The 24,530-nt window shown below is 39.8% G+C and overlaps 1 protein-coding gene across 1 annotated transcript in view; it reads right to left on the reverse strand.

Annotated features, from left to right (window-relative positions):
• TMTC2 (transmembrane O-mannosyltransferase targeting cadherins 2) overlaps positions 1 to 24,088 on the reverse strand; it is a 401,081-nt gene extending 376,993 nt beyond the window's left edge. The window contains exon 1 of the mRNA XM_077471877.1: positions 23,624 to 24,088. Within this exon, the coding sequence (XP_077328003.1) occupies positions 23,624 to 23,706 (83 nt within the window). The 5' untranslated portion in view covers positions 23,707 to 24,088. The remainder of the gene's footprint in view (positions 1 to 23,623) is intronic.
• Positions 24,089 to 24,530: the final 442 nt, after the last annotated feature.

Here is a 24,530-nt window from a genome sequence, read left to right on the forward strand (position 1 = left end):
CCAATGAAAATTAAAAAATACAATTAAAAAAAACCTGAAGAAAAACTATTGCAGACACCACATCTTAGGAGTGATGAGTTGTGATATATATAAGCCTCTAACACGAGTTAGATAATTTGTACTCACAAAAAAAAAAAAAAAAAAAAAAACACACACCACACTCACATTACTGCCCTTTCCACAATCTCAGCAGAAAAATAATATTGAATGAGTGTGCACTGCAAGAACAATATGCAAAGGATGATCACTTTTATAACAAATTCCCTTAACCACATCAACACCAGCATGTTACACCATTACAAGGCCATTTTTAAGCTTTTAATGTTGCGACACTTTGACAATTACCTTAGTCACGAAACACCAGACCCAAAAGAATTCTATATTTATTTGCCAGGTACAGTATAGCTTCCTTTTGCCGATATTGAATAAACACAAAAAAATCTAATAAAAAAAAAAAAAAAATAAAAACTACTTCTGTTATAAAACATATAATAAGGACAGGACAAAACAATTTGTAAAAATTTTGTGCAAAGCGTACACTCCAAGGTACTATTTTTGGAAATTCTTATTATTCACAATTTTTATAGCACTAGCAGGTTTGTGTGTACACCACTTTACAAAATGGAGGTAGACAGTTACTATACAAATCAATACAATCAGAGGGCTTACAACCTAAAATAATGAAAAATGCTGGTATTGAGGTGGTAAAGATGCACCCGCTGAACCCATGTGCAAGTTTTCCAATATTAATGGATGAAAGTGCCCTGAAGGCATTGGACCCAATGTCTACATGCCATCAATAAACTAAAAGCATTTAAAAAAGTGTTAATGTTTTTTTTTTTTACTTTAATGCAGGGTTATTCAACCTTTTGACTTTCCTAGACCACATTGGCAGAAGAGGAATTGTCTTGGGCAACACATAAAATACACTAACAATAAGGATAGCCGATAGGCAGAGGGAAAGAAATAAAGATTAAAAAAAAATTATAATATATATATATATATATATATATATATATATATATATATATATATATATATATATATATATATATATATATAGCAGATCACAAATTACTGATCACAAATATCGATAATGTAGTAGTAACACAAGTTCATTTTTTGTAATTTTTTTTTCCTTTTTACTTTAATAATAAAAATACCAACATAAAACCAGTACGATATTTGACACCGTTTTTGATCAATTCTCAATGAATTCAAGGTGCTCATCAGATATTTTAGTTCTAATTTTGCCCTACATGTGCTTCATCCTTGAAAGTATTTGCTCACAAATATAGATGCTGCCAAAAACTGATGACATGAATAAGCCACGATTGTGAAGAGTGGAATATTTTTCTTTTGGAAGATAAAACTTATAAAAAGTCCAGTAAAGAGACCCTGTCAATTTTTTCTTTGACCGTATGTGTATTAAGTGTAAACTCATTTTTTAAACAAAAAATAAATAAAAAATAAACTTTGTATTGGGTCGCAGGTTGGACACCCCTAGCTTAATGCATTCTCTCACACACACACACACACACACACACACACACACACACAATATCATACATAGGAATGAGTGTATGCACGTTGTTATGAAATCCAAAGGAATTTTAGCATTAACAGCTACAGATTCTTAGCATAAAATGCAAAATACATTTTAATTAGTCAAAAAGCACCATTTGCCTTTGTTCACAATACAGACTTTAGAAAGTAAGATGCACAACCTTTATTTTGATGTCTTATTGAGCTATCATTCATTTAAAATAGGATTAGCCTCTAAATGCCGTTATTCCCTAATGAACCTACAACAGTTAAACTTGGTTTTATAGTTTTTATATTCCTTAATCAATGCATTCAGTGATCAATGGAAATCTCACCGGGGTGTACAGAGAAAGACCTTCTGCATCTTTAGGCTTGTGGTTAAGCTTTTCAAGTGAATGCACAATAAAAGAACAAAAAAAAAAAAATACATACATATTTAATGGAATTTTTCATGCAGAGACCTGGGGTTCTTTCAACCTAAATCGATAGAACAATGTGTTTTATCTTGGAGAGTAAGGAAGAGAAAAGGTTGAGCAGGGAAACAGGCTCATAGTACAAAAGGCATGGTTTATAATTTGTGAAAACCAAGTGAAAGAAGATTGTATGTATATCCTCGTTGTTTCTCTAATGAATGACAAGTTATGCTCAGATTGATAATCTAGTAAACTGTCAATTCACTTCTACAGTAGTTTAATAAAAACAAAAACACCCAAAACAACAACTGCATTTCTATATGACCTGTGAAACTGCATGTAGATTTGTTCTGTGCAAATGGGGGGGGGGGGGGGGGGGGTTAAATGTTGTTATTAGGCTGTGTACTCTCCAAGTTAAATGTTATACACTTATACAGAACAGGGGTATCAGAATCCCACTTGGTGGCCATTACATGGAGCTGATGTTCAAAAGAAAAATACTTAAAACTTATAAATTTGCCTAAATGTAAAATATATTTGTTTCCATATTGCATTTCAATGATTTCTAGCCCATTTATATTACTCTGGACTATCTTGAAGTTTGTAAATTTACTTTGTGAAGATTCTCATCCCACATATACTTCTCTAAATTCTGCAGAGGAGCTGAGAGGAGGAGTTTCAGGAGGCAAAGTCAATGCAGGAATCACTGATTGTGGGCAGCAAGATACCATGGGATATGTAGTCCCTAGAAATTGCAAGTGAAACTCAGGAAAAGCTGCAAAGCATACAGGAAATCCAGGAAGTTGTGAACAGACGGCAGACCTCAACATGAAAGGATTTTTTTTTCCAAGTAAGCCGATACCTACAAATCCCCCCAATGAGAAACACTATATTCAGCTGTGAGGTGTGTAGTGTTTATTAAGCATATGGATACTAATCCTACTATTTTTGTTATTTCTATAGATTTTTTTTTTATATATTATATTACCTTCTACTTCATAGTTTTTTTTTCTATATAGTCACTGACAAGTGCTAATCTTACTTGATGGATTACCACTCTATAGAGATACACACTATAGGGGGTTTATTTATTAAAGGCAAATCCACTTTGCACTACAAGTGCACTCGGAAGTGCAGTCACTGTAGATCCGAGGGGAACATGCAAGGAAAATAAACAGTATATGATTGGATGATAAAATTAGCAGAGCTTCCCCTCAGATTTATAGCAACTGCACTTCCGAATGCACTTGCAGTGCAGAGTGGATTTACCTTTAGTAAATCAGCCCCTATATCTCTGGTAAGCAATCCACTTCTTCATAGCATTTTGCCTCTTCTATATTAGAGAATGGCGCAAATGCATTAACTTCCTTTATGAATTAACTCATGGGAGGTATATATTGTTTACTTCCACACACCCATTCTTCCTTCTTTGGCTGAAATTTGGAGGCTCTCTTTTTGCACTGTTCCTGAGCTTTCAACCTTTTCCATATATTCAAAGCTTACTCTGTAAGATATATTTCAGGTTTAGTCCCATATATTCTGGATTAGGACACCATATTTATAACAAGGTTGTTTAAATTACAGAATTATTTGTGGTTGGGCCCTGGTGAAGGCTGTACACGTCTTAGTATCCACTGCCAAATCAGGGGGGGGGGCGGTGTGCACATATATTGACAATCAGTAATATCTGAACCGGGTCCTTGGAAAGACTGCTTTTGAGTTGCAGTCTGTGTCTGTGATGTGTGGTGTCCTCTTATATTTGTGATCAAGGGCCCATCGTTACTTTCCAAGATTAATATAAACTAAATACTTTTGTGCATATAAAAAAGGTTTACTATTCTATATATTTAGAATTTTCTTTTTGCTCATATTTTAATGTTGTATCAGCACCTACCCCTAGTGTCCTGAGGAAGCCATTTTGCACAACGCGTTGATATGGAGGATTTGTTGGATCATATTCTAATACAGATATATGAATATATTTACGAATTACCTACATATGCAATAATCCAACCTTCATGTCTGGTGTATTGGGTATCTGTAGACCTTGTGACATTATAAGGTGTTGTCTAAATGTTTATGTTTAAATCTTTGTAACAAAAGATACTTTATTTCATATTTAGTTCAGTGAAATGTGAAATCTTTCGCATTATACAAAAATGCATGCAGGGGAAAAAAAAAAACACACACCAAGGAGGTGCACCGAATGGAAATTTAGTGCCGAAACCGAAAATGCAGGATGCATTTGGCTGAAAGCCGGAACCGAAAACTAGTTTTTTTTTTTTTTTTAATATATTATAATTCTATTGCATTCGACTTTTTAATTAATATCATGAATTTTAATGAATGGATGAATATGAATTTGTCACCATTATTAGCACCTTTAGTGCAAGAAGAGCTTAAGAAACATGTACCCCTTTAAATTCTATGTATGTCTTCATAATGGTCTGTTGCGCTTCTGTATAGGTGAGGTGAAAATCTTACTTGCTGCATTTTTGGTTAGTTGAAATGCATTAAAAGCGCAGCAAGAATGCACCAATAACACACCCATGTTATGTTTTTGAGTCACATGACCTATGAAAAACACACCATAAGCACAGTAAAATGGTGGTAAAAATCGCAGTAGACCACATCTCACCACCATCAGAACAAAATAGCAAACTTCAAATATGATGGAAATATTTTATGGGGGTTTTGGTACACTAGATAGCATCCTGCAGTCCCTGTAGGTTTGTCCGGCACACATATTCTGCATACATCCAGTCCCACTTCATCCCGATGAATAAAAGGGTATCTAAACCCAAGAAGCAAACAATCCTTAAATGAAGTGATTGCGTTTGTTTTTTTTTTATGCAGGTACAGAACACATACCTGTTGATCTCGCCATCAATCTTGAGTCTTTACTTTCCAGTCGATTGAACTGAAGTTTAAATAAATGTTATCAGCTTTTCCAGCTTTTAACCCTCTCTAACCCAATGAATGTAAAAGGACATGTGAAAGTGTTTCTAGCCCAGATCAGGAGAGCAGCCTAGGGTGACAACCATGCTCCTCCATATACAGAATAGCATTTTCTCCCAGGGACAGAAGAAGTATGTTGTAGGTTCATCAAGTAAAAAACAAAATGCAGACACTATATCTAAAGACTAGCAAACTCAAATATATTACATACAGTATACACTTTAATGCACCTGCATGTCGGAAAAAAAAAAAAAAAAAAAAAAAAAAGAAAAAGAAGGAGAGCCATTGCAAAAGGTAATGCTTTTCCAGTCCTCAGTTGTCTTCTTTTGGTCATCTTCTTTCTTCCTGGAGCTTGATTTATCCATGGGGTGGCCTTCTGCACTCCATCCCTTCTCCCTGATCATACCTAAGCAGTGGAGTCCCAATAGAAGTCTATGTGGCTTCTCTCCAACTGGAAGATGGGTAGAATTCTACGGGGTGCCGCTGTGCAGGCGTATCCAGGGAGAGGGGGCTGCATTGGATCTCGGTAAGTACACATCTGCAAAGGGAATGATGGGCACTGTAAGGTCAGCATAAGGGCAAAAAAAAAAACAAAAAGGGGGTATAAGTGCCCTTGGTATGAGGTTCTCATATGTTGTGCATTCAGAGATGTTTGTCTACCCCTAAAGGCGTTGTTTATTTGAGCACTTGTTGACTTCCTGCTGAGCCCCATTTACTACAGAATGCGTCAGTGACATGGGGTTATTGGAAGGAACCAAAGCCACCAGTGGGGGGGGGGGGGGGCATGCTTTTTAAAACACACCCGGAGTTGAAGAGGACTGGCTCCAGGATTTCAGAAAGGGGGCCGGAAGACAGGTAGGTATAAAGCTGTTTTCCCTCACTGTGTACGGTTTGTTTTTTTTGTTAAACTTTCTGACCAGGTTACTGCAATAAGTCATTTTCAATCACAGAATTATTTCTAGATTTGTTGGTCTTTTCCATAACTGTGCGCAGACATTTTCTTTAAAGCATTACATTATTTTCTTTAAAACCTCACAAGCTGCTTTTTTGGCATAGTTTTTAGTAAGCACATCTTCCAAAGCATCAAAATGCACTAGAAATATGTTTGGATTCTTAATCATAGAAATCCCTAGAGACTGACACTTTCAGGAGGTGTTGCAACCAACAAATATTACATACAAGTTGCTTACGTTATTCGTTTTCTGATGTGTGGAGCAGCTGACTCTCTTGACAATGTCTGCATGCTTTATCAAAGTTGGAGCACGTGATTTACTGATTGGCCTTTTACATTAACAAGCAGGTGTACCTAACCAATTGGCCACTGAATGTATATCGGAGGTTCACATAAAGCTTTTTAAAGGGAAATATGAATGTGGTGAACATAGGTCATATTATAGGCCTGTGGCACATTAAAAGCAGAACCACTGAATACTATATAGAAAACAGATTAAATAAATGTGGAATATGTAGCTTCTAGCATGTGTAAACCATGCTATTCATAAGCATGCTGAGCTTATATAAAAATGGTAGTACATGTTACAGAAATATTTATCTTGGCTTATTTGGAGCATTTAACCTTTTAAATATATTTCTCTAATAAACAGACATTATTTCACATTATATATTTACTTTATACTGTTCGGAAACTTTTTCTATTTAAAACGCAACTCCAGTAAAATAAAAAAAAAGTCTGAAATAGTTCCTTAATAAAAGTTGTTGTGAAAACAGGTGTGGGCTAATGCTGCATTTATATTAATTTATTACACTCAAAACTTGCCGTATACATTCCAATTATGAATAAGGACCTTTCTATAGAGAAAACAGCTCAGAGCTTTCAAAATGAGTAAATGTGGAAAAATTTTGTTTAAAAGGGCTTTCTTAAGATGATTGTCACCACCACACTTATTTGCCAACAGGGCTAAAGCATTTATTGAGCCAACGTAAATGTAGATGTTGTTAATTTTTTCCTATATAATATATGCGGCACACACAGACAGTAACAAACAATATATCTTATCTTAAAAAAAAAAAAAAAAATGTATCTATGAAATGCTCATGCAGAGGAATTGCTCAGGTTTGCTTTCGTGCTGACCACTGCAGCCACTTATACTTACTGTTCCTTTGATCAGGAAAGAAAAGCTACATATCTGGTACGTCCGGAAATGGGGAACATGTGACGCACTCCTCTTTCTCCTTTATCAAATGGCTGCAGAGACAACCAGCACTGTCTCATTGGTATAGGGCAGGCATATGCAATTAGCGGACCTCCAGCTGTTGCAAAACTACAAGTCCCATCATGCCTCTGCCTCGGGGGGGAAATGCTTGTGGCTGTCAAAGTCTTGCTATGCCTTATGGGACTTGTAGTTCTGCACCAGCTGGAGGTCCGCTAATTGCATATCCCTGGTATAAGGAATTTTCAGCCTTTTGTAAGCAATGGTTTGACTTTAGGGCTAAATCTTTGAAGAGCAATCAACAGGGGATCGCTTTCCAGAGGGCATTCGACAGGTAGGGATGAGGTGTTACATCGCCTCCTCCCCACCAGTTTTAACCCTAAACCACTGAGTCACAACTACCAGCCCTATTTACTTGAAATGAGAATCATTGGTGGGCAGTAATGTCAGTTGAGTGCAACAGGGGGCTTCTGCTGCAACCACAAAGCATTGCTGCAGTGGCATGTAAACACATTTGTTTGCCACCTTTGTGGCTTAAGGACAGGCAGGGGGAGGGGGGTAAAATCAAGGGGGTGGTAAAAATACAGCTTAACTGCTTATTTTTACCACCCTCCAAATGCAAGTGTTCACTCTGCAACAATTATATTCTCCATGTAGTACATATGATAAAAGGTGGACAAATATGGGTATTAAAGCCAAACAGGATATTTTATTTAGGTATGAGCCAGCTCCAAAAGTTAGGCACCTACCATTAAAGTGCCACTAAACCCAATCATAAAGAAACAAAAAAAACTAATCAATAAATGGTGTATTACATGCTGTTCATACTCAGAGAAATTCTCATAGCGACTAACTCCCCCTTTGCTCCAAGTTCTCAATTCAGCTAGGGATTTTGCAGAGCTGTGGTAGCAGCTCTTCACATGCTCAGTTTTCAATGAGTTTCTATGCTGAGCATTTAATACCTTTCAAATCTGGGGAGCTCATGTGAAAATAGAGTCACACATGTGGGCATATACACAGTGGTAAATGATAGCCCCCCCTCATCCTCCATGCCCACTAACCAGCCAAACACAATGGGGGCAGGATATTGCATGTAAATTAATGAAGGCTTCATCTCCCTCTTATTCTAAAGACACATGCTGGAGGGGGAACGACACAGCCAGTGATTGGCAGAAATCTGCCCACACCATGTTATTGCCAAAAATAAATATTTGATTTCAAATATATTCATATGACAATTTAAAAAACAGTTTCTGGATATTATTTTTACTCTGTATACCAAAGCCTGTTTTTTTTTATTTTGAACATGTGACCAGCAGAGGACTAGAAGCTCCTCCTGCTGAGGTTTCCCTGCAGACAGGCCGGGAAAGAATGGGATCGTGTGACAGCTATATATAAATCGATAAAAAAATAAATAAAAAATAAACAAAAATAAATAAATATCTTTTTCTTAATTAAAATAATTACAGTGCCATCAACCACATACAGAAAGAGGAGGGACAATGTAAATTAAACAGTGTGTTTAGTATCACTTTACTATTGCATAGTTACCACTCTCGCTCTTCAAGGCCACTTTGAACATTTGTTTTGGCTTGTTTGAGCTTTTGTTATTATTATTATTATATTATAATATAAAACAGCATGGATATAACAACCATATACTGTAATTCTGAATTGGACATAAGTAAAGTGATTTTTCTTGGAATTCCCTCAGATGTCATCTAATGACTATACTATATATGACCATTTATTTTATCATACAATGCTACAAGAGCCTGCTTTGTCTACAGGTTATACTTGATGTCATACAATGGCTGTATCTCTTTGAAGCTTTAGTATAAAAATTTAAACAGAAAAGTTAGGTACCAGCTTTTTAAGGAGCATCAGCTACCTGGCTCCTGGTATTCGTCAAGTCCTGACGTATGATATCATATAAACAAATTATATGTATTTGTGCATTTCTGAATTGATCTCAGGCAGAAATAAGGATGTTAACAACAATAAATGACTGAATATCCCAAACAATCCAATAAAATGTCTTGTGCAATGATCACCAGCCTGTCAGTATCCACACGACTCCAGGGCCTAACCCGGAATTGATTCCCAGGCCTGGCAAAAAGTCAGATTAGGCTTGAATTGTCACAGTCATACTATACTGGAGTTTTTATGCTGCTATTTGAACATGAAAATAAAATATCCATTTGTTTTTGACATTGTTCAGTTTTAGCCTTAAAAAGGCTAATGAATGTACGGCCTGCTTTTGATAGGAAGGATTCAGTGGTGGGTTGGCTCACAGTGACTATATATCAAATCAACACAAAACCAATTTCATAATAAAAAAATAAATTGGGGGTGTGCTCTATACAGAGATAGAAAATCTGAGCGCTGGTTGCAATCGCTGGAAAACTTTGCACTGTGCAAGCATCCATATACTTGAAGTGGTATACTGTATAGTAGCATCCTTTGATGGATTGCACATGAATTAAACATTCTGCAAGCATGCAAGACAGATTACTACTACATGCTAATAGTGTAGCTTACCTCATGTGAGCCACTTGTTTGGCAATCATTTGCAACTCCAACTGATTAATTGCACGATTGAGTTACTAAAAATCTCCTGTGTAGCTCTAGCCTGTTAAGGTGCCTTCCAGCAAATGGTTAAAAGTGCACCTCCTTCACCCTCCCCACCGGTCCATGCAGCACTTTCCTCCATGATCAATTAGCTGTCACACTGCCAACATAGCCAGTGCAGCAGTACAGGAATTAGAAACCTTCACTCTTCCTCTCCATATTTTCTTAAGGCTTCTGGAATGGTTTAGAGCAATTCTGATTGGTCAAAGTGGTCACGTGCCAGTGCATGACCATTTACAATTACTGATCTGTCCTGGAAGTCCTAAGGAAAGGTAGGGGAGAAGAGGGGCTTTCAAATCCCCAAACTGCTGCACAGGCAATGATAGCTAATCACCCATGGAGGTAAATGCAGTGGGGACCACTGAGGTGGGGTTGGGAGGGTGTAGTGTGTCATTTTACCTTTTCATTTTTTTGTGAAAAGGTGAACTTAGGCTGGGTTCACAGAGCTCTGGGGCAGCCAGCAGAAGAGTCCTGTGTGTCTTTTCAGGTTTGAATTCAGGCAAAAATTCTGACACGATTCGCCCCTGAAACGGTGAACAGAAACGCACCTGACCCTCTGCTGTGAGCCGCAGCTGCACATAATGTGAACCCAGCCTTAAGCTGGTTGAGCAGGAGCTCAACCATGTATGAGAAGGCTGAATGTACCTAAGCTGATTGATCAACTCAGGTACAACCAGCCTACTAGATTTTACAGGCGAGTATCGCTAGAAGCTGTTATAGCCACTATCAATAATCACTGTTTTCTCCGGGTATGGATGCAGCGGCGGCCTGTAAATTAGGGGTGCCCCGCCCCCCCTAAACCATGCATCTGTCCCCATGGATTTCCATCGTTTTTAAGCATGAAAAGTGTCCCGAGCCACCCCAGTTGTGTGACAAATATGTTGTGTGTAAATCATTTTAATATTGGCGTTAGTTTGCCCCCCCCCCCCAAATACTGAGCACCAGCCGCCACTGTAAGTATAGTTTTCCATGCAAACCCCCCCTCCCTCATCGGGGGGAACAATGGCTTGGCAGCAGGGATTCCCCTATCGGCGTTGATGGGAAGATCTAGCCAATTTCTTTCTTGGAACCCCGTGTTTGCAGGAAAGAAAAATCTGCTCCGTCTGTGATCAGCCTTATGCTTTAAATCTCTCCATTACAAGATATTAAAATCACCCATGCAGCTCTAGCCCAGGGGTGCCCAACCTTTTGAAGAGTGAGGGCCACTTAAGCGACTTGGTAACCGGTCGCGGGCCACAATGAGTGGAACAGAATGATGACAGTTCCATGTACACTCTGTCTGTCTATGCAGAGCGGACACAACCCACTCTACTCTATGGGCCCTTGGATCCCATCTGCCCAGATAGAAGGGGATGGATTGGAGGTAGGTGGGGTGTAAATGGGCATAAATATGTTTACATCTGCAGCTCGATAGAGGTGAACGGAGGGTCAGTAGGGCATAAGGCTGTTTTCACACTGATGCGCTGTGGTTTACCCACACAGTGGGTGCAGACAAGTTCACTTGTGGCTTTCCTGCAAGTTAGCTGTACTTTGCCATAGACTTCTATTATATCCTGCAGGTGTGGTGCACTTTCTGAAAGTGCACTAAACTTGCAGGTAATAACAGAAGACTATGGCTCAGTGCAGGTAACCCGTAGGCGTTCTCCTGCGGATCAGTTTGAAAGCAACCCAGTAACCACCGCAGAACAGATATGCCCATATATACACTGTGATTTAAGTAATAAATGTATCCATTCAGGTATCACCGGCTGTTGTACCAGCTATGACTCCACCTGTGATAGGAGTTGGCGCTATACATGAAGCATCGGCTTATGCAGCCACTTGCTTTCTCTACCAATGACTTTTTAATTTTAATTTTTTTAACAGAAGCTCTACCAGTGGTTTTAGTCACAACACCGATGCTCTGGGATGGCGGGTTGGCAACCCACAATCTGGGCTTGCCAACCCCCCCATCCCAGAGCAGGAGGTCGCGTACCACATCAGAGGGCTCCACGGACCACATGTGGCCCCCCCGGCCACTGGCTAGGCACCCCTGCTCTAGCCTAATGATACTATGGACAGCTTGCTGGCCATCATGCACATTTATCCAGAGACATTGTTGTTAATATATTATATACACACTAGAGCTGGACGATTAATCACTTAAAAAAAATAAAAATCACAATCGCGATTCAACCCCCTCACGAGTTTCATCCAGCATTTCCCTGATTCTATGTTAACAGTGCAGAGCCGTTCTCTTGTCAAAAAATAAAAAAGCCGGCAAATGTTTATCAACACTCCTCAATGCTGAGCGATCGAGAAGAGATGCAAGGCATCACTTGGTTCTTTTAGATCAAAGGGATGAACTTCGGTCTGTAAATGACGTCAGTTTAACCCCTTAAAGACTACGCCTTTTTCTGACACTTGTTGCTTACATTGCTAGAATATTGCTAAAATTAGCAGAGACCCTAGAGAATAAAATGGTGGTCGCTGCAATATTTTATATCATAATATATTTGCGCAGCAGTCTTTCAAAAACACAGTTTTTTGGGAAAATATACACTTCAATTAATTAATTGAAACTAAAACAGTAAAGTTAGCCCAATTTTTTGGGATAATGTGAAAGATGTTACACCGCGAGAATCATGATCTTTATTCTAAGCAAAAAGAATTGAGATTCTCATTTTAAATCTTGAATAGTACAGAATATCTCTGTTATATGCACGCAAAATACGATGGCATATCCTTGAATAAAATTTTTTAAATATTACAGAAAAAAAAAAAAAAAAAATAAATAAAAAAAACACTTTAGCTCTTCAGCCTGAGTGAGCTAAACAAAGTGAAAATATCATTACTCTGTCTAGCTGCACAACAGGATAGTAGAAAAGGAAATTGTTAGTTTCTGCTTTTCCCTACTGAGTTACATTTTCACAGAACAGCTACAATGTCACCAGTCACCTTTTGTACTTACATTGGGGAGATTATCTGCACTCATATAGTTATTAGTTAACTATTTCCCAGCATGAAACAATCACACTGGGGTAGAGTCAAAGTAGACTGCCATTCCTTTCATTCCAAGCAGAACTTTCAATAGATGAGGATTGTAAAGACACCAATTTGAAGAATTAAGAGATATCCCAAAAGCCCCAGATAGCCCTTGACATCTTCAGTGATAAGAGGGGTCACAAACTGATGAAATTCAGAGATTCATGCTGGGCTGTTTTCCCTGTGATGTGCAGCATAATTTACTGCAACCTTACAATTTCTGCCGCACTTTTCTACCAGTACCAGAGTTTAATGAAAGCAGTATGTGGTATGCTATTGCACTTTGTTGGAAGTCAGATAAACTGTTCTGAAACATCTGCAATTTTCACAAGAGAACACATGATAATAATGCTGCACTCAATACCAACACTGTCCGCTCCTTGCTTCCCCTGTGTTATTACAAATCATCAGAGTCTGCAAAATTCACTTATGGATGGATAGGACGAGATGCATTTGGGACAAATGATAGTTTCCTTATTTTGTACTTTACGCTTAACATATTTTTTGTGTCTCATTTGTGAGAAACCCAACCACGGAAGGATCCATCAATCACCCTGTACAAAAAAATGACTATTATTACTATTGATTTATAGGGCAGTGATATTTGCTGTAGCAATGTAAAGTGAGAACAAGAACACATTAGTAAGCGTTCCAGTAATTTCAATCCACGTAAACAGTGATTTTTTTTTTAGCTAGGACCTCTCATTTTAACCACTTGGGATCCGCGCTATTGCCAAATGACGGCATTAGCGCGGATCTACTTTTCCGGGACTACGTCTATTGACATCGTCCCGGGTACGAGCGGCCTGCGCGCGCCCTGAGGGGCGCGCGCGGCGCGCTCTGTGATCGGCGAGTCCGTGAGACTCGCCTGATCACCGATCCGTGTAAGGGGTCGATCCCGACCCCTTATCACGTGATCAGCTGTCAGCCAATGACAGCTGATCATGTGATAGAACGGAGCCGGTAATCGACTATTATTCCTCCTCGCGCTGACAGCGCGAGGAGAGAAAAAAAAAGCCGATCACCGGCGGCCGTGATCGGGACATCAGTCCCGATCACCGGCGGCCGTGATCGGGACATCAGTCCCGATCACCGGCGGCCGTGATCGGGACATCAGTCCCGATCACCGGCGGCCGTGATCGGGACATCAGTCCCGATCACGGCCAGCAATACAGCTGACCACTTGCCCCCTGCCAGTGCCCACCTGCCCACCGCAGTGCCATCCTGAATAAAAGTGCCCCCCAGCAGTGCCACCCACAGTGCCATCCAGCAGTGCCACCCACAGTGCCCACAATGTGCCTCAAAGGTGCTGCACCCCAGTGCCGCCCATCAGTGCCCAGCAGTGCCGCCCATCAGTGCCCAGCAGTGCCGCCCATCAGTGCCCAGCAGTGCCACCTATCAGAGCCACCTATCAGTGCCACCTATCAGTGCCCATCAGTCCCATCTATCAGTGGTACCTATCAGTGCCCATCCGTGCCACCCATCCGTGCCACTTATCCGTGCCACTTATCCATGCCATCTTATCTGTGCCCATCTTTGCCCATCAGTGCCGCCTTATCTGTGCCTATTAGTGCCGCCTTAACTATGCCTATCAGTGCAGCCCATCAGTGCCCACCAGTGCAGCCCATCAGTGCCCACCAATGCAGCCCATCAGTGCCCACCAATGCAGCCCATCAGTGCCCACCAATGCAGCCCATCAGTGCCCACCAATGCAGCCCATCAGTGCCCACCAATGCAGCCCATCAGTGCCCACCAATGCAGCCCATCAGTGCCCACCAATGCAGCCATCAGTGCCGCCTAATCAGCGCACTTCAATGAAGGAGAAAAATTACCCGTTTGCAAAATTTTATAACAAACTATTAAAACATGATTTTTTTTTTTTTTTCCCATCTTTTTTTGTTTGTTTAGCAAAAAATAAAAACTCCGAGCTGTAACCAAATACCACCAAAAGAAAGCTCTATTTGTGGAAAAAAAAATGATAAAAATTTCATTTGGGTACAGTGTTGTATGCCCGCGCAATTGTCATTCAAAGTGCATCAGCGCTGAAAGCTGAAAATTGGTCTGGGACTGAGGGGGGTTTAAGTGCCCAGTAAGCAAGTGGTTAATTATTTTGCCCCCGTCTTTCAAACACACAAAATATACTGGATCGCTCTCTCTATTGGGGGTCAGCAGTCACATTAGAGAACAGATTGAGGACACTAGAAAGAGCCTGACTTTCTTTATAACACCTTTACCACGAGTTGGGTTACAAAATTAGTGGAAAGGCTCACAATACACAAGACCAGGCATGCAATAAACTCTGGATTTGCTGGGCATTCAAGCATATTTAATGAAAGAAAGAAAGAAAGAAAGAAAGAAAGAAAGAAAGAAAGAAAGAAAGAAAGAAAGAAAGAAAGAAAGAAAGAAAGAAAGAAAGAAAGAAAGAAAGAAAGAAAGAAAGAAAGAAAGAAAGAAAGAAAGAAAGAAAGAAAGAAAGAAAGAAAGAAAGAAAGATCCTCCTTAAAAATTGTTCCAAAATGTACACTATTGCCACAGTGGGGTATTGAGGGGGTGTGGACAACAAGGAGCAGGAAGGAGAAAATAAGTGATAGGATATGGACAAACAGAGCATCACAATCATACAACAAAATAGCTGTCATGCACCCATTTTCTACATTATTTGATAAGCGTGCATACAGAAATCGACACATTTTTTTTCTATGAGCCAATCTATAGATCCTGTACCTCTTTGCAGCTGCAGCACCCCCGCATCTCTGCCTCCCCTGGTCTCAGCATTCAGCAGAATCTGGCAGCAGACTCCAACCCTCCTCTGGTCCTTCTCCAGACCCTGCACTTTCTGCTTCCAATCTCTGCCCCCAGCTTCTTCCTGGCAGTAGCACAACGCAAGTGCACTGTCATGCAAGGGAGGGTAGGCCACTCTTGATTTTTGATAGTGGGGGGCTCTTGACATCAGATGTAAGGAGGAGAGTTGGGGGTGCCCCGGACATCTGGTTATAATACAATTCTATTGCAGTTGAAAGGGAGGGACGCATACCACTGGTCTCATCCACAAGAAACTTTATCGGAGACTGCTGAGACAAAACACTATACCATACTATACCATGTTCCGTCTAAACAGTTTCCAATAAATGTTCTTGTGGATGATACCAGTGGCGTGCAACCCTTGTTTTCGGACTCTGCTATAGGAGTGTGAGTGGGCTCCATGCTGGTCTGCATCTGCCCTTTACAGCTGAAGTTATTACTAGACCAGTAAAAATCTAATGCAGAGTTAATTAATAAGATGAAGGGTAGATACATTTATATAGACTTACAGATACAACTGGCCTTTTGAAGGCAACCATAATGCTGATGCGGGCCCGCAATTAAACTGCATACAAAGAACATAGGTGGGTGCTGCAGTGAACTGACAGATGGCACCGTTAGCATTTAAAGCTCATGAGCAAAGTGACCATGGGTACACTATTGATATCAAGTGAAATTATTTATATAATTTATATTACACGCACCTCATGAGAAAGAGATAGATAGATAACTTTTCTGGCATGCAGCTGGGAACTTTCTGTTACAAAGTCACGAGATGCATAGAAAAATTACTAGTGCCAAGATGGCCACTTCATTACTCCCCCTGTTTTACTATGTGCAGAAGAAGGTGACTCCGGTCAGAACCATGCAGAGCAGTCCAGCTCTTTTGATGAAAACACATCGAATGAATTGTAATGCAGTAAAAATGTGGGATTCGGCTGCAGAGCGATTTTCCAATTAGACACTTGCAGCATGGCCAGAATAAGAAGTCTTGGGCTCTTTTGAGCAGAGCTGTTAATTTTGTGTATTGGTTAACACTTACTCAGTGCTCTGGGGTATCACCATATCATGTCAGGTCAAAAGGCCTTGGTAAAAGCATCATTTAATGTGTTTGGTGCTGCATCCAGAGAAATGGATAAGAATCTTGTTGGATTACATTTCACTGAAGACTGCCCATTAGTATATGTAAGGTTGCACAAGCACTTTATCTTTTTACAGCCGTCAAGGAGAAGTGAAATTCTATAAAAAACAGCACCAACAGGTATAAAAAAATAAAAATAAAAAAAGAGACATTAAAATCATCTGTTTTTTTGTTTTGTCTTTGATGCATTTTGATCCAAGTTAAATTATTTAAAATAAACACACATCTAAAGCAGTCAATATTTAAGTTAATGTGTTTCTTTCAACTACTTCTACAGATGTTTTGTTTTAAATGATCATTCATCAACACACAAAACAAGCTTTAAATAAATCCGCAGTGGCACCACTAGCCCCATGAATATGCAGCAGACTATACATGTAATTCTATTGTCAACTGGCTTTTTAATTATTGCACAGAAAATAAAGTTTTTGGTTTTTTTTTAAACAAAAAAACACATACATTAAATTCAGTATGAATATTCATCATGCATTAGAACACTGCATCCCTTAGAGGGCACTTTAAACACATTAAATATGAAATAATTTCCTTTTTTGGAAAGAGACAGAAAGAAAGAAAACTTCCATAGATGATTTTCATCAACTTCACTTCCACATAGATTGCTGTTGAAGTTATTTTAAAGTATTTTATCACCGCAGACAGTTATGTTGAGATATGGATAATTGTATTTTGGGTGGCCATCTTCCATTTCTTAGACTTCATCCATATCTATCCACAAACCCATTGGAAGAGCTGTCTTTGCCCTCACAGAATGCCCAGTTGTCCTGTGGATCCATGCTCCAGTATTGTGACACAGCCGCAATTTGCCAGTCATTGGGATAAATGTCCCAAAGTGTACGTTTAGGGACACACCCACACTGCTGTCGCATTGGGACCAGCGGCTGCATCTGTGCACCTGCTGCATCCTAATACACATGAATGGGAATGGCTGCACATGGATGCATAGAATTCCTATGCATCCCATGCAGGCAAATGCAGCTCTTTGCATGCTGGTACTGATAATTACGCCCATGTAAATGAGTCCTTAGGGTCCAGACACTGCGGTTGGTCTGCATTGTGGTGCAGGTAGTACCAATGCACAAATCCCAGCACATCCCACTGTTTGCGTTTTTCTTTTCTTTGATGAACTTTATGAACTATATCACACTGTTACATTTTATAGAGTTCTATCACCTGGCGTAGGGTGACTGTGCTGCACTGAAAAAAACAAAACCTTTTTTCAGCGCACACCACCGCAACACAGTGGTGTGAATTGGCCACATGTCTTGCGGTGAGACTGTCAGATGCATATGCCAGTACAGTCCCACCATATCTGGTGTAAATGTATCCTAAGAAACTCCAGGATTTTTTGTACTTGTACTTTATCTGCATGGCTTAGCGCTTTGTTCACACCATGCACAATGACTTACATTTTTTTTCCACACAGGTTACTGCAAAGACACACAGGGGGGTTATTTACGAAATGCATATCCACTTTGCACTAAAAGTGCACTTGGAAGTGCAGTCGCTCTAAATCTAAGGGGTAGATCTGAAATGAGTGTAAGCTCTGCTGATTTTATCATCCAATCATGTACAAGCTAAAAAGCAGTTTTTTTTTTATTTTCCTTGCATATCGCCCTTAGATCTACAGCGACTGCACTTACAAGTGCACTTGCAGTGTTACTTTAGTAAATAACCCCCATATAAAAAATAAATAAAATTGTCTTCCATGTGCCCTGTTTACACCACGATGTTGGTATGATGTGCACTGCGGTGCAGTGCAGAAAATGCATTTTTCCACAGCACCACAGGTAACTACACTACAGCATATTTCAAACAAAAATGTAAAAAATTAAAGTAAGCAGCTGCTTGCCATAGCTCAAGAGAAGCTCACAGTAATGGTTTTCTATGTGCCCCATTGACACCTCAATGTTGTGTACATGTGCGTTCTGTTAAATGCAACCTGTCTGCATTTTAATGCAATGCAACTGAAATATAGATAAAAAATACATTTTTACTATTTTATCCCTTTCAGGGATCTGTCACTTAACTGATATGAAAATGCATGCCCACGCATCATAAAAACAGTGTAACGCAACACAATGCTCATGAAAATACACATCAGTGCACATGCAACTACAAACACATTGTGATGAGTTTTTACATGCTGTACGGTGTGAAAAAAAAAGATTCTTGTTGAGAATACACACAATTAAAAAAAAAAAAAAACAAACGGACGACACCAACCTCAAGCACTGCAAGAAATCCAAAAGCAACATACAGTAACCAAAAAAACATCAAAAGTATGTTGTTATTGTTGACTGCTCTAAATGGTCAATCGTGAAATCCGATTGTGGGGATATGCAACATGTAGCAACTAAAGGCAAAGCAGACAAATTAGTTAACACATGGAATGTAACTACAGGAAAAAAAAATGATTGTGCAATGACTGATGAATGTGGAAGCTTGAACATAATCAGAGATAAGAAACAGCTAAACATTTCTTGCCATTTGACAAATGACTCAGTTGTTAAGCTTTACACCCTAAGACATAAAGTTGGGTGTGACAAGTGGACTTTAACACTGCATAGCACACTGGATCTTTTCTGCCTCTCAATACTTCCACCAGCACCACCCATAGGATCTCTGGCTCTTCTCTACTTATTAGCCCAAGAAGTAAATTCTAAATGCAAACACCTTCTTTAAGTAGCATCCTCAGGAATTCACTTTCCGATCGCCTGTCACAAAAACCGCAGTTACCAGCTCACACAAACCCGGGGGGATCCATTCACTCTCCACAGTAAAGAGAGGCTGCTGAAAGCTGTCAGAGTAAATCTATGCTCACTTTTTGGATGGTTTAATTTCAATGGAGCATGAAACTCCACAGGATGGTTAATAGGCTTAGCCAGGCGTGCCGTTCTCCCTAATATATTTTAATTATGCATCAGTCTTAATTGTAATCAGATTAAAATCCGCAAAAAAAAAAAAAAAGCACACAAATTGGGGCTTTCCCTGATGACTACACGGAGCTTATGTCAGCTTCAAAATGGGTCTACTTAGTAAACCAAACTACAATATATAAGAAAAAAAAAAAAAAAGTAAATATATAGAAGAGTCCATTGCTGCCTATTAGACATCATGGAGTATTACAAGAATCACAGCAATGGCTAATATTGGGGTCTTAGCTGGAACTTAAAGTTAAAAATTGCAACATTTAAATATATAGAGAAGTCCATCACTACATCATGGAGTATTATAAGAAACACAGCAGCAGCCAATATTGGGATGCTAGCTGGAATTTAAAGTTAAAAAAATTATCCATTAAATATACAGAAAAGTCCACCACTGCCTATTAAAGTAGATGTCATGGAGTATTATAAGGAACACAGCAGCAGCCAATATTGGGGTGTTAACTTGAATCTAAAGTAATAAAAAAATTCTTATAATATATATATATATATATATATATATATATATATATATATATATATATATATATATATATATATATATATATATACATATACATACACACACATACATACACACATACACTTTTTTTTATGCACTATATACAGTAAGTTCACCACTGCCTACACATATGATGGAATAATATAATATTGGGCTGGAATTCAAAAAAGTTAACAAATATATAGAGAAGTCCGTCACTATATCATGGAGCGTTATAAGAATCACAGCAGCAGCAGCCGCCAATATTGGGGTGTTAGCTGGAATTTAAAGTTAAAAAGGAAAATTAATCATTAAATATACAGAAAAGTCCACCGCTGCCTATTAAAGTAGATGTCATTGAGTATTACAGGAATCACAGCAATGGCCAACACTGGAATTTAAAGTGACTGAAGATAGAAATATAGAGCTGCCGCTGCTAGTGCCGTTTTGAAATTGCTATTCATCTGGCTGTGTCCAGATTCAACACCGAGTCCCAGAACAAGCATGCTGTAAATTTAGACCTAAAGAAGCAGCTTGAATAATCCATGAAACGTCATCAACATTACAGATCAAGTCCAGATGAACGTAACCAACTACTGCTAGATATACCAGGCTGTAAAGGAGTGTCATAATGCCTTGGCCCCAAATTTTGGCATAAGTCGGAGTAGTAAAAAGCACTGAAGTGAAGATATCATCTTGCTAATATTTTGGCTTCAATGACTTCCAAGTTTCTGACCAAAAACAAATATCATCAGAAGGCATAGAACTTTGTAACAGAAATGAGAAAGTGTTATTTAAAGCTATTATGATGTGGGGGGGGGAAATCGGGCTGCAATTGCTGACCTCCAAGTTCTCTGTAATGGTAAGCAAACTTATGGAAAGTCATCAATGGCAGCCCCCATAGTTTTTTTTTTCTTTTTAATAAGACAGAGTTGTTTTAAGTAAAGATGCTTTCTCTTAACTGATACAAAGTCATAATGGTTTGCTATTTGTTTTAAGTCAAAGACTCGGGATGCATTGCACCCAAAACATCAGCATGACAGTCGGGGGGATAAGGAGAGGTTGTCAATGGAAGCCCCCATACATTTACTATGACACAGTCACTTTAAATAAGGAGGATTTCTTATTTATGTTACAAAGTCTTAATGCCTCTCACTATATTTGTTTTTAAGTCTCAAACTGGAAAGCATTGAAGCCAAAACATAATCAATAGAGTTGGGGGGGAACTTAGAGGTCATCAATGGCAGCCTTCATAAATTTCTCATGCAGAGTCACTTTAAGTAAAGATGCTTACTCATTTCTGTCATAAAGTCATAATGCTATGTCGCTATATTTGTTAAAGACTGGGAAAGCATTGCAGCCAAAACCCCAGCATGACGGTCAGGGGAACCTTAGGAGCGGTCATCAATGGTGGCCCTCCTACACTTCTCATGACAGTCACTTTAAGAAGCTCTCTCATTTCTTTGCTAAAGTCACAATGCCATGTCACTATATTCGTTTATGTCAGAAACTGGGAAAGCACTGAAGCCAAACCAACATCAGGGCTGTCGTGGGGGGTTAAGGAGAGGGCATCAATGGCAGACCCCATAATTTTCTTATGATACAGCCACTTTAAGTAAAGATGTTTCCTCATTTCTTTTCTACATTCATATTGCCTCATCATCTAAGTCAAAGACTCAGAACTTAGTGAAGCTAAAAAAATAAATAAAAAAAAACAGCATGACAGTAAGGGAACTTTGAAGCGGTCCTTAATGGCACCCCCATACTTTTCTATATGACATCACTATAAGTAATGATGCTCATACCTGATACAAAATCATAAGGGCTTGTCATTTGTTTTAAGTCAAAGGCTCAGAATGCATTGAAGCCAAAATATCAGCATGACAGTCAGGGGGAGGTCATTAATGTTCCTTATGACATCACTTTAAGTGAAGATGATTTCTTATTTCTGTTATAGAGCCTTACTGCCTAATATATTTGTTTTAAGTCAGTGACTGGGAAAGCATGGTAGCCAAAATCTCAGCATAAGAGTGAGGGAACTTATAAGCGGTCATCAATGGCAGCCCGCATACTTTTCTTACGAGTCACTAAGTAATGATACTTTCATATCTGATACAAAATAATTAGGTCTTGACGACATTTGTTTTAAGTCAAAGACTCAGGATCCATTGAAGTCAAAATATGAGCATAACAGTCAGGCAGATTAAGGAGAGGTCATCAATGGCAGCCCCATACTTTTCTTATGACAGAGTCACTTTAAGTATCGATGCTTTCACATTTCTGTTATAAAGTTGTGGAGATTTATTATTTATTTTAAATAAAAGAACTCAGAAAGCATTGAAACCAAAACATCAGAATGACAGTCAGGGAGGAATTAAAGGAGAGGACATCAATGGTACCCCCCCATACCTTTCTGATGACACAGTCACTTTAAGTAAAGATGCTTTCTCATATCTGATACGAAGTCATAACGTCTTGCCATTCATTTTAAGTCAAAAGCACGTGATTTATTGAAGCCAAAACATGGGCATGACAGTCAGGGGGAATTAAGTAGAGGATGTCAATGGCACCCCCCATACTTTTCCTATGATACAGTCACTTTAAGTAATAATGCTATGTCATTTCTGTTATAAAAAAAAGTCATATGATTTGTTTTAAATAAAAGAACTCAGAACGCATTGAAACTAAAACATCAGCATGACAGTCGGGGGGGGGGGGATTAAGAAGAAAACATCAACTGTACCCCCCATACTTTTCCGATGACATGTCACTTTAAGTAAAGATGCGTTCTCATATCTGCTACAAATGCATAATGTCTTGCCATTCATATTACGTTAAAGGCACATGATATATTGAAGCCAAAACATGGCATTGGCAGTCAGGGGGAATTAAGGAGACAACATCAATGGTACCCCCATAATTTTCTGATGACAGTCACGTTAAGTAAAGATGCTTTTTTATATCTGAAATAAAGTCATAACGTCTTGCCATTCATTTTGAGTCAGACACATGATGTATTGAAGCCAAAACATGGGCATGACAGTCGGGGGAATTAAGGAGAGGACATCAATGGCACCCCCCATACTTTTCCCATGATAGTCACTTTAAGTAATAATGCTATGGCATTTCTGTTATAAAGTCAGATCGCTTTATTATTCGTTTTAAATAAAAGAACTCAGAAGGCATTGAAACCAAAACATGGGCATGACAGCCAGGGAGGAATGAATGAGAGGACATCGATGGCACCCCCATACTTTTCCTATGACATGTCACTTTGAGTAGGGATGCTTTTTACTTTCAGTGACAAAGTTTGTAAGTGATCTAACAAGTTTCTTAGATCCAAAGTTGCTGTGTGTGATCCTAGGAGAGTCCAGAGGAAAGGGGCTTCCCATGCGATGCTGATCAGAGCGGGTGAAGCGGAGGATGAGGATGACGAGGATGGAAAGTCGCTGTACGCTAAGTGTAGGGATGAAGGAAAAGTTTGCTCCTACCTGTCATCATAGCAGAAATCAGCGTCCAGGGTGTTGAGATACAGGACGAGCCCCAGGGCACTGCTCAGCACCTCAGCGATCATGTCTCCTGTACTGAGCCCGGGCTGTACGGCTCCTGCACACGGCTCCTTTGTCTGGGCTCTCCGGAGATCAGAGCCCGCCGTACTCCATGCCTGGAAAGCAGCAGCCGCCCTGCCCTGTGCGCTCCCAGCCTCCTAACCCATGCTGGAGGCTACTGCAGAGGACCAGCTCGTCCTGGTGTGCACAGGAGGAGGGATGCTGAGGGGAGGTGAGAGGGGCGCCGCTGCTGGTCCTGGTACTGGACCTGGTCCTGGAGGTGTCCCCGCTCTGCCTCTCTCTCCTCCTCTCCCAGGCAGCCGACTGTCAGCACTGAGAACAACCCGGTCAGCAGCATCCAGGGAGCAGCCGCGTGGGGCTCAGTGCTACTCCGCCGCGCATGCTCCAATCACCTCCTCTCTCTCGCTCCCCCAGTCACGCCCCCTATTCTTCTCCTCTTCCCCCGCCCCCCTCCAGCGCTGTGCCCAGCTCCGCTCATCTGTCACTCTGCATCCACTGTCATAGCCGGACTACAGCACTGACAGTCTGACCAATCCGCTCCGGGGGAGCCATGACACCATTCTCATTGTGTTCATTCATGCTGTGTTGTCCCTTCCTGCCCAACTCGTCTACAAACGGGATATGCATGTCTAAAGCCCCATACACACTATTAGATTTTCTGCAGATTGTTGTCTTCAGATTTACCAAAACCTTGTAGTAGAAGGGCCTGCCTGATTGCATACACATTGAAACTCCTAAGGTTTGACCTAATATTTTATGGTTTTGGCAAATCTGAAGAAAAAATCTGCAGAAAATCTAATAGTGTGTATGGGGCTTTAGGCTGGATTCA

Source organism: Lithobates pipiens, unplaced genomic scaffold (genome assembly GCF_037356315.1).
Source record: "Lithobates pipiens isolate NorthernLeopardFrog02 unplaced genomic scaffold, aLitPip1_a1.2 Scaffold_8, whole genome shotgun sequence".
NCBI classification, from domain to species: domain Eukaryota; kingdom Metazoa; phylum Chordata; class Amphibia; order Anura; family Ranidae; genus Lithobates; species Lithobates pipiens.